Raw genomic sequence first — 10,253 nt, 5'->3', positions numbered from 1 at the left:
TCGTCAGCATAGCCGATTGTGTAATAGTGATTATTGTTTAGTGTGGTGATCAGGTCATTCACCACAAGGTTCCATAGTAGTGGCGATAGGACTCCTCCTTGGGGGCATCCTTTTGCCATTAATGCCTGCTGTGTTTCGCCCGTCCCGAGTTTGAGGGTTCGTTGGCTCAACATGTTGTTTATCTATTCTTTCATAACTGCATTAGCGCCATGTCTTACCAGTGCTGCTGTAATGCTACTGCACCTGGTCCTGTCGAAAGCCCTTTCTATATCTATGAAGGTTCCTAAGCACATGGATCTGTTTTTGACCGCCACCTCAATTTTACTTACTACTGCGTGAAGTGCCGATTCTGTAGATTTGTCAGGGCTGTAGGCATATTGGTTTGGATGCAAGGGCACATAAATTTGCACCCTCTCTCTAAGATACTTGTCACACAACCTCTCTAATGTTTTCAACATGAAAGAGGTCAGGCTGATGGGCCTGAAGGATTTGGGGTCCGAGTAGTCGTTTTTACCTGGTTTCAGTATGAAGATAACCTTGACCTCCCTCCATTGCTTCGGCACGTACCGGTGAGCCAGACAGGCGCGCAGAACGATGGTCAGCTTCAGAGTGAGATGCTTCCCGCCCCATTTAAGAAGCGCAGGGAAGATCCCATCCATTCCTGGAGATTTGAAGGAGTCAAAGCTGTTTAAGGTCCACTGCGTGCGCTGCGGGCTGATTACCTCATATGTCTGTAGCCACTCGTCCTCCGTCGGGGTGGTAGTAATTCTTAAGTGTAACATTCCTCTGTTATAATTTGATGGAGACGTAAATGAGTTAAGTTGTTAGCTAAACTACTTTTAGGTTTATTAGTACAGAAGATTTAATATTGTTTCTTTTTATGAAATGACGATAAATGATGTCGTATTTATTTGTTTAGAAGTTTTGATTAATATTTTATTGTTTAAGATAGTTATAATTTTGTTACCAGTGGTACCATTAAAGAAGGAGTAATGTTATTTTTTGAATACAAGTTTTGATACGTTTTAACTTTAACCTTTTGTTTTAGTTAATGCACTCTAAATTTAATCGTTTGATTGTTTCTTGACTGCTTTTTTAGTAAAGCTGTCATTATGTTGTCTTAGCAATTTCCATGCATCCTTTACTACCAATTTCAATTTTATTCTTTTCTATTAAATCGTTTTGTACTACTCGACTTTTGAGCGACTACCATTTACCTACTATCACAAATAGTAAAAATGATCTTATTGGAATTCAGTTAAGTCAGTTTTCTTAAGTAAGCCCACACGTCTTAACTCTAGCTCCCAGCGAAGTGCTAAACGACTGCTATTATAGGCAAAAATCAGAATAACGGCGTGATTGTCTTTTAAAACACTTCTTCTTATCGTGTGGGTTGTAAGATTGATGTACCTTAAAAACCCTGGTGTTAGAGTTATTGAGTCGCCAAAGGCCTCTGACATGGCTCTCATGACGAGCACCACCGGATAGATAGCAGCCGGGACCAACGACTTTACACCGTGCCTTCCGAAGCACAGAATCATCTTACTTTTCGGACAATCAGGTGATTCAGCCTGCAATGTCCTAGCCAAACCGGGAATAGTCTCACAAAGTCACAAAGCGACTTTTGCTTGACAGTGTCCCCACCGGGATTCGAACCCGGAACCTCCGAATCGAGAGACAACCGCTCTAACCATTAGACCACGGAGGCTATTGAAACACTGATATGCTCAAAGTGGCAATTCAAAATAGTTACTTACCCAATCGGTAACCAGCTCGAGTCGACATTGCTTAATGTCGTGGACAGTTGTGACACTATCAAAACCATCAGGAATCATTTTAATGGTAAAATCTAGATGAATTTATGAATATTTAGTCAAAATATAATTTGGCGCCCTATTATACGGCCACAAATAAAGGATACTTACACGATAGATTCGTCAGCCCAGACGGGCGTATAAAAATCAGAAAAAATAGAAGAAACTACACAATGATGACTAAATTACTGTAAAATTAAAGTATTTCGCATTATTAACAGTATTTCCACCTTTCATGATTAAATTATCGAATAGAAAAAAAAAAATGAATTATACGACCATAAATCTCAAGTATTTTTCAAAAAATTTCAACCTGTATGTCGGAAATTATTGTCGTGGTAAAGAGGCGTAACTACATAATTACTGCTTTTTAGAATACGTAGAACGAAACTAGGCATGACACATGAAACAGACAGTAATTTAAATACTCTATGCAAAATTGTAGAACAATCGGTACATTGTATCAAAAGTTATTCAGTTTTTTGTCTCTCCTGAAAAGTAGGGTTCTTGCTTATACGCCCCTTTAGCATGAAGCCCTCGATTATCACGCAAAATAGGCGCAAGTCGTCGAGTTGCGGAAAATCGCCCGAATACAATACAATACAATAGCTTTGCAAATGTCACATACTATGTGATCTTTTTCTAGAAGTTAAGAATGGGTATAGTAAGTAAGTAAGTAGACATTCAACATCGCGGAATTTTTTGTAGACCTATGAAAGAGAGACAACCCCACCATACATTGTGTTGTGTTGTTATAGCTTAAACGGATTAGGCAGCGTTTTCGATTAAACCAGCTCCTATATATAGCTCCTAGCTAGCGTGATTTTTTCCGACAACATCGTTATATTTCAACTAATTTACACAAAACCTTAACAAGTTTTAAACCTAAACCTTCCTCAAGAATCAATTTATTGATAGATGAAAGTTGTTTAAAAATCTGTTCAGTAGTTTTTAGTTTTGGAGTAGTTTTATAAGAGTGCATTGACGAAATTCGATCCCTTACTAAAATAAAGCTGGGAAATTCGAAGAAAAATATCAGTCAATGTTTCAGTTGTCGGGTGTCAGACCGTCAACATCTCCAGCATCTCCTGAGGATGCCTCGTAGAGAGGCGAAACGCGTGTCGAGTTTTGTACTTTTGGTGGTGGGTTGTTATATTTATTTTTGCGGTGGGAGGGTGGGAACATTAATTGCATGTAAAAATACGCAAGTAAGTATAACGGGTTAGCACTGATTTACTAACATGTCATATTCTCGCGGATTAGCGAAGTAATATTTCTTGCTTTAAGAAAAATATTGATAGATACTAAGAAGAAGATCACGCTAAGTTTTCATGCCAAGTGCTGCATCAAGTATGGAGCTTATATGCATTCTTACTGCCAGGTTTGTACAAGGTTAGCGTGGTCAGAGTCGAGCGCTCTTTTCAGAACAACTTTGAGTGCCTACCGCGAACCGCTTTGATCTTTCGTTCGTCTTCCCTCTCTATCGTTCGAACATGCAAGAGTATTGCAAGAGCGATAGAGAGGAAGATGACGAAATTACTTATTTTGATTTTTGCGGTAGGACCTGTCTCATTCTAGCGAGTCTCACAGGTATAGCCGTGTTTCGCTCCCGTGTTTTTTTATTTCTTTCACCCTGATAATATAATACAGTCTGTCAAACAGCTCTGTCAATAGAAAAGGCGCAAAATTCCGATTTTCTATAGGAACCGTGCGCGTTGAAGGGCCTGCCATCTTGTGGCCTGAATCGGAATCATAAACACGTACATTTTCACGTCACGTGTTTTCTTGTGCATAGTAGGTTCTGCCGTCGGAACAATAAACATCAAATTTACGCCTCGCGCCAAAAATCTGACAGCTCCTGTGCTGCCTCCTACAGTTCATGCACGCTCCCTATGGCACTGGTCCCACCGCCGGCTACAAACTATAAGCGAGTGAAACTATAAACTACAAACTAGTGGGCGAGCGGCGAGAAGCAAGTATAGTTTTACTAGTTTAGACGCTGAGCTATAAGCGAGTGTTTGCGTGCGACGGGCGATTACTCGCTCCACTAGCTCAGCCGGGTGGCCCAGCATAAAGGTAAAAAACTTAAGAGGGCCCTATTCGCCAATGACCTATACAGGGTGGAAATAGATTTTGGGTCAGTGAGTGCAGCCACCAGATTCCGTACTGCTAAGCGAAAATGGTCTTAGAAGACCTTCCTTCTATTTCAAATCAATAAAGATTGGCGTTTAAAGATTTTTGAAAAAACATACGGGGTGCGAGAAAATTTTTGACAAACTTTTTTATTATGTCTATCGATTCTATTCCTATCCAGTATCAATAGTTTCCGTGGGTCATTCTTTTCTGAAATAATTAATTTCTTGCATCCAACATTTTCTTGTCATTCTTTTTAAAATATCTTTTTTTTTCTTCCGTCTCTTCAAAATTGCCACTGCCACTACACACACGCTTTTATAAAATACATCATCATCGTCATCCGAACTGGACAACAAAGATAGTTCATATGATTGTTTTAAATTCATTGTAAATACGTGCACTCGCATCCATCTCATAAGGTAAAATGATCGGTCTGATCGCCAAGCAGGCACCGGCGAGTACCGCTGAGCTAGTTTTATAGTCGATAGCTTTTATCGCGGCGGTCAACTAGAAAACAGTGGTCCCACCGCCAACTATCAGCGAGCTCGGCTATCAACTAGTAAAATTATGTACTAGAAACAGTTGACAATCAGCGGGCGGCTAGTAAACATTGTATGGAATTATTGCTTACTCGCCGGGCGGTGGGAGAGTGTCTTCGCCGGCGGTGTGAACAAGCCAGCTATGAACTATAAATATATATCTCTCTCTTTTATTTACACGAAAGCGATTATCTTTTGTTCGTTTCTTGAGCTAGAAAATAGCCGATAGTTCATAGCTTACTCGCTCGCGGTGGGACCAGTGCCTAAGGGACGATAACCTTTGACGATAACCCTTTGCGTCTACATTTTTTAAATTTGCCGCTCTTTTCTGCTGACTGAAATGCCTTGACAGACCTTATTTTTTTTTCTGAAAACGTATTTTTAAGGCATTACAAAAGCAACCCGTGTTACCCATATGAACAAAAAAATTAGCAGTAACAAAACGTTTTCACTCTCAAGTATTGCCATTATTCAAACAAATTTTCCCAATTCCTATTTTGAATTGAACTGGCATACTCTGGCAAGTCAACTTTGTTTGTAGAAAAACACGCGGTGTTTAAAATTTGTATGGGAGATAGATCCTTCGCACCTATATTTTTCAAATTTTCCGTTTTTTTTCTACTGACAAAGCTGGCTTGCCCAGAAATATCAGATATTTTAATATTCCATGAAGGGCATAATAATAATATAAAGAATCACATACCCTGAATATAACAAAAAGTAAACATCGATTTAATCAGCGGATTTAACAATAATCATATTATTACTAATAGAATACTGGCCACTCACAATTTCACCTTAATTCGTGGAGTTATCAGAGTATACTGGCAACTTTACATTTGTTTTCCAATTAAGCACACAAAAAGTTTTTCATATTTCTATCTCTGTCAATATAAAAAAGAACGACAGAGAAGCATCGTTTTGTGACAGCACGGTGAAACACGGAGTTGTCTACATGTCACACGGGAAAGGTCACAGCCAAAATTTGTCGGCGTTGCCGTCGTCCTACCTGTCAAAGGTAGAAAAGTAGTCGACGGAAGTTTTAAAGTTATTTTACTATATTCCAACAAAGTTGTTTAGAAGCTGGATTATGCTAAAGTGTTATTGAAGAATTGATATGTTTATAATACCAATCGGACAAATACTAGGCGCTTGTGTAAAAAAAGGTGGTCTAAGTTGAACAACTGTTTCTGTTGTGTAGGTGGCTGTCCCGATGATGTGAAAGTGTATTTTCGCATAAAATTTAGATCCCATTGTTTAAATATTTCCTGGTAATTGTTGGGAAAAACATACGAGAGGCTTGTTGTGTAAGAATACAATCGTTTTGCAATGTGAATGTTGTCTCGGAGTCGCTGTAGATATACCGTGGAAGTAAATTTTGGTGAGTTTTTGAATTGGTATATCTTGTGTTATTTTGTCTAACCTACAGTTATGTAGCTTTCAGTGTTCTTCAGCCTATATAAAGTTGTAATTAGGTGAAAAACATTAATAAAACACTTCTGAATTTCTTTTTCAATACTGTTTGTTATTAAACATAATCCTAAATGATTTAGATGTATATAGTGAAGAAAACAGTTTGTATGTTAATTAATTTACATTATTAGACGTTTACGATCTTCAAAAAACCATTTGTTTGATAAATTATTCAGTGTCATGCAAGAAAAAATTGTATCATAGTTGGTATCTTATAATTAATTATAGTATCATCATGGTGTTGCAATCTAATTGATCTAGATAATAGACTAATATGTAGTTGCATAACAAATATTATGCAGCAATAGAGCAGGCAATTATATGCAATATAAAAGTAATTGAAAATGTGTATTGGCATATACCTAGTAAAGAAAAAAATACAAAGCCCTTCAGTGGCTGCAGCTTGATTTGAACCACCATTGTAAGCTTCTAAATTCTACTTTTCTGGTAGAATCTCTGTTTTTTGTGTAGATAATAAGTAACTAATTTATAGATTGTGTGTGTGTGTGAATTTACTATTATATGTTAAAACATTTACATATTTAGTGATAAAGAAATGAATACAACAATTATTTACAATAACAATATACATTATGGATATATACAGATGATTACTATATCTAAAATAGGCCCTTGAGGCATTGTACCAAGGATGCTGGTGGCATTTCCTTGTTGTATCGCAAAAGTGATAAATAAAACACAATATGTCCTTGCCTGTTTGGATAAACCATATTACATGAATTTGTCTTGTTTTTAGTGCACATATTTAATAATAATCTTAGTAACCAACTATGCTTATTAAAGGTACTAAATTATTAAACTAAAATGACAATTTGAGAACAAAACTATATAGATGGGGTAGGGCCGATAGAAACACTGTTTTGATAGACAAAACAAAAAGAATACAATTTTTTTAACAATATTCCTGATCATAAGAGAATACAAGTTAAGTTTTTAATGGGCCTTGGTTGTTTTACCAACTACAATAACAAGCACACTTTTGTCTTGTCTGATATAATCAATATTCCTTTTTTCTTGTACAATAAAGTGTTTACTTACTTACTTTTGTTGTTACTTATTTGTAGTTAGTATTTTTTTCTTTATTACAGTTGCGAAGAATCCGCAGCAATGGATGTGCCATCACAAGAGACTGTGGGACTCTTGTCTTCAGGTAAATTTTATTATAATTTAATTATCCTGTCCCTTGCTTAACACATTGAGTGATGGGAACCTGCTTAGCAGGTTCTCTGTTCATAGTTTCTCTACAAAGCGGAAAAACCTGGCATTAGTTGTAAGTGTAGTGCTACAAAAATGTTGGCAGTGAATGTGTCAAATATAATTTTAATAATATCAGCCTCCTTCCGTCACTACATATTTTACAGTTTATGAGGTTAAATATTATTGTGTATGAGCTTATCAAAATAAATAGATTGACAGATTACTATTTCAGTCAACTAAACATCGGTTTGGTCTGTATGCCACTTGGCATTTCTCTGTCTCTCATTTGCCAGGGCTATGTAACCGCGAAAACTGAAGTTTGCAAATAGCGGGCATCTTTCTCTTTTATCCCAATTAAGTTGTAATTAGAGTGAAAGAGAAAGATGCCCGCAATTTGGGAAGATCGGTGTTTGCAGTAGGTCCTCAATATCCATATCCTCGTTGAGTCATTGACTCTCCTTTATTATAAACTTTTGTTGTGTGTAATCTTTTATCTTTGTCTTTGGCATCATTTGCAACATACAGATTTGTGTTCAGGTGTGAGTCTTGCTATAGCAGAGTAAAATATAACAATAGAGTCCTAATATCTGAGACATAAAGATGTGACACTTGGATCATAAAAAAGTTGTATTTCTAATTGAAACCGTGAGCTCATACCATCCTAAGTAATGGTAGAAAAAATGTCTCATTATTTCTACCTACTACACTACATTCTGCTACCATTATGCAATATGGCAGTAACTACATAAAAAAAAATTGGGGACCGTTTTTATTATAAAGGGTGGGTGATTTTGTTTAAATATTATATACAATTTTGTAAATGAAAAAAAAGTGTGAGTGGCAATAATATAAGCCTAAAATGCGAACTTGTATTTGACAACACAAACCGGCACCATATTCTACTAAACCATGACCAACAATTTATTAAAAACTTAACTCCATTGTATATTCCCAAAGCATTTGTAAGACCATATGGCAATGATACAGTTACTTGCCTAATAGATTCTGTGGGGGTCCCGCGAACGGTAATGAACCTACCAGCCACGACAGAAGGTTCAAATTGGCTTGTATAACGTTCTAAGATAATGCACGCTTAGGCATAGTATTGATAAATGAGGTATTTCGAGAATGTTAGCCTTGTGTCTTTTACTAGGCATAGAACAATATGGCTAGTATTTAGTTATTATTATTTATTGTCACTCGACTTTACGGGGAGGGTTATGAGTTAAGCAGTATGTATGTCTTGTGTGTTCAATCGTAGCGTCAAAACTACTAAGCCGATGTTTGTAAAGTATCACAGATTTTTCCATGATTTCTCAATCTGGGCTATACACGATTCAAAATAATTTTTCCGAATTCACTGCGCAATAACCTTGCCAACTGTTAAGTATTAGGGCTATACAGACACATGGGACTGAGTAAATGTGTAGGTATATTCTTTTTTTTCTGGTTTTTAGATCAATAATAATGTTTGACTGTTAATTTATTTGTGTGTAGTTGGCGTAGGTGTCGCCATGAACTCTAGATTACTCGTAAGGTCCGCACAGAAAACCAGCGCCACGGATTGCCGCGGCATTATGCTGAGTGGGGATTCTATAGTTTAGCGTCCAAATGTTTTTATTTTTATTCTGCATGCCTTCCTTATCTAGTGGCGTATACCACGTGTTAGATATAAATGTATTTTCTTTCTTTCTTTAAAGTCGTAGGGTTATACGTACATAGAGGTAGTATTGGTAGAACATTCGTAGGCCCTTAAGAGGACAAAGGCTTGACGTCATCGATTCCAGCTCGCGCCGGAAGCCTCGGGTCCGGAAATATCGAGTTACAATCCGTGCGGGACCCGCCAGGTACCTCTACCGAAATATACTCAAAATAATATTTTCTCAAACGTGCTCGGAAATGCCTGTATTTCGTTCGTAATTCGAACGGGAAGGTTTGAAGTTTTATCTTTTCAAAATTATCGTAATTCCCTGTGTTCTTGTACAAGTACAAATTCTTTCGTAAAAAGTTTGGGACTCTTATAGAAACAAAAGGAATTGCCCTTGGTCTTACCAGGTGAATAAGTAGGTACAAACACCAAACGGGATTGGCCGGTCGGAGTGTTTTAAAGGTGCATAGGTTTCTCTGTCTATAAAATTTTGTTTTGTGGAATTTTATGGGTTAAATCTGGATCAGTAGGTATTAGCAATTTTAGCCATATTAAATTAAAAAAAAAAAACTGAAACAGGGGCTTATGCTGGCATCTTCTATAAAACTTAAGCAGCTGCCAACCCAACAATTCTGTCGTTGGATTTTCAAACGATTATTTTGCTGCTAGGGGTACCTCGGCAAGCTTCGCCCTGGCAACTGCCTCGTCAGAAAATGCCTCTTTTCATCCCTCGGCAACAATGTACTATTTGCTCATAAAGGCAGTAACACCTACATTATCGAATTTCCGCTTTATATCACATGCATTGCACACATAAAAATGCGTTAATTAAGATTAAATCTGAAAAACCGGCCTAGTGCGTGTCGAATAACGCGTAATGGAGGGTTTCTTATCTTCATACCATACGGAAAAAGCATACAAATTAAAACGCAAAATATCTAAATAGCGCTTTGAAAACGCAGATTTCGTTTATATATTCATTACATTAGGTGCATGATGCAATATGATATAGTGCAAACATTTTTTTATACTATGTCCGTGGCAAACAAGCATTCGGCCCGCCGGTAAGCAGTCTGCTATGGACGCCTGCAACTCCAGAGATGTTACATGCGCGTTGCCGACCCTAACACTTCGCATCCTCGTTGAACTCTGGCAACCTTACTCACCGGCAGGAAAACAACACTATGAGTACATAGTTAAAATCATGGTAAAATGCATGCATTACACACGGTGACTTAATGTTTATGTTCACTGATTATGTTGTTATCAGACGCTATAGACAGTACGAATGAAATAATGACATGACAGGTTCTTTACGAAAAAATGATTATAACATCTTAAGTCTTTCCTAGTACTTATTGCTTCAGTGTATTTTAAACCACATTGAATGGAAAAATAACCGCATTTCTTTTGTTTAATTCGGTT

At 37.2% G+C, this 10,253-nt stretch overlaps 1 protein-coding gene across 1 annotated transcript in view; it reads left to right on the top strand.

The window, feature by feature from the left end:
• Positions 1-5,340: 5,340 nt before the first annotated feature.
• The window catches only part of LOC133516481 (rho guanine nucleotide exchange factor 18), a 77,890-nt gene continuing 72,977 nt past the window's right edge, over positions 5,341-10,253 (top strand). The window contains exons 1-2 of the mRNA XM_061849460.1: positions 5,341-5,870; positions 7,072-7,133. Of these exons, the coding sequence (XP_061705444.1) occupies positions 7,091-7,133 (43 nt within the window). The 5' untranslated portion in view covers positions 5,341-5,870; positions 7,072-7,090. The remainder of the gene's footprint in view (positions 5,871-7,071; positions 7,134-10,253) is intronic.

The sequence above is a fragment of the Cydia pomonella genome, chromosome 3 (assembly GCF_033807575.1).
Source record: "Cydia pomonella isolate Wapato2018A chromosome 3, ilCydPomo1, whole genome shotgun sequence".
NCBI classification, from domain to species: Eukaryota; Metazoa; Arthropoda; class Insecta; order Lepidoptera; family Tortricidae; genus Cydia; species Cydia pomonella.
The sequence above is the reverse complement of the archived record's forward strand: the minus strand, read 5'-3'. Positions and strand labels throughout refer to the sequence as shown.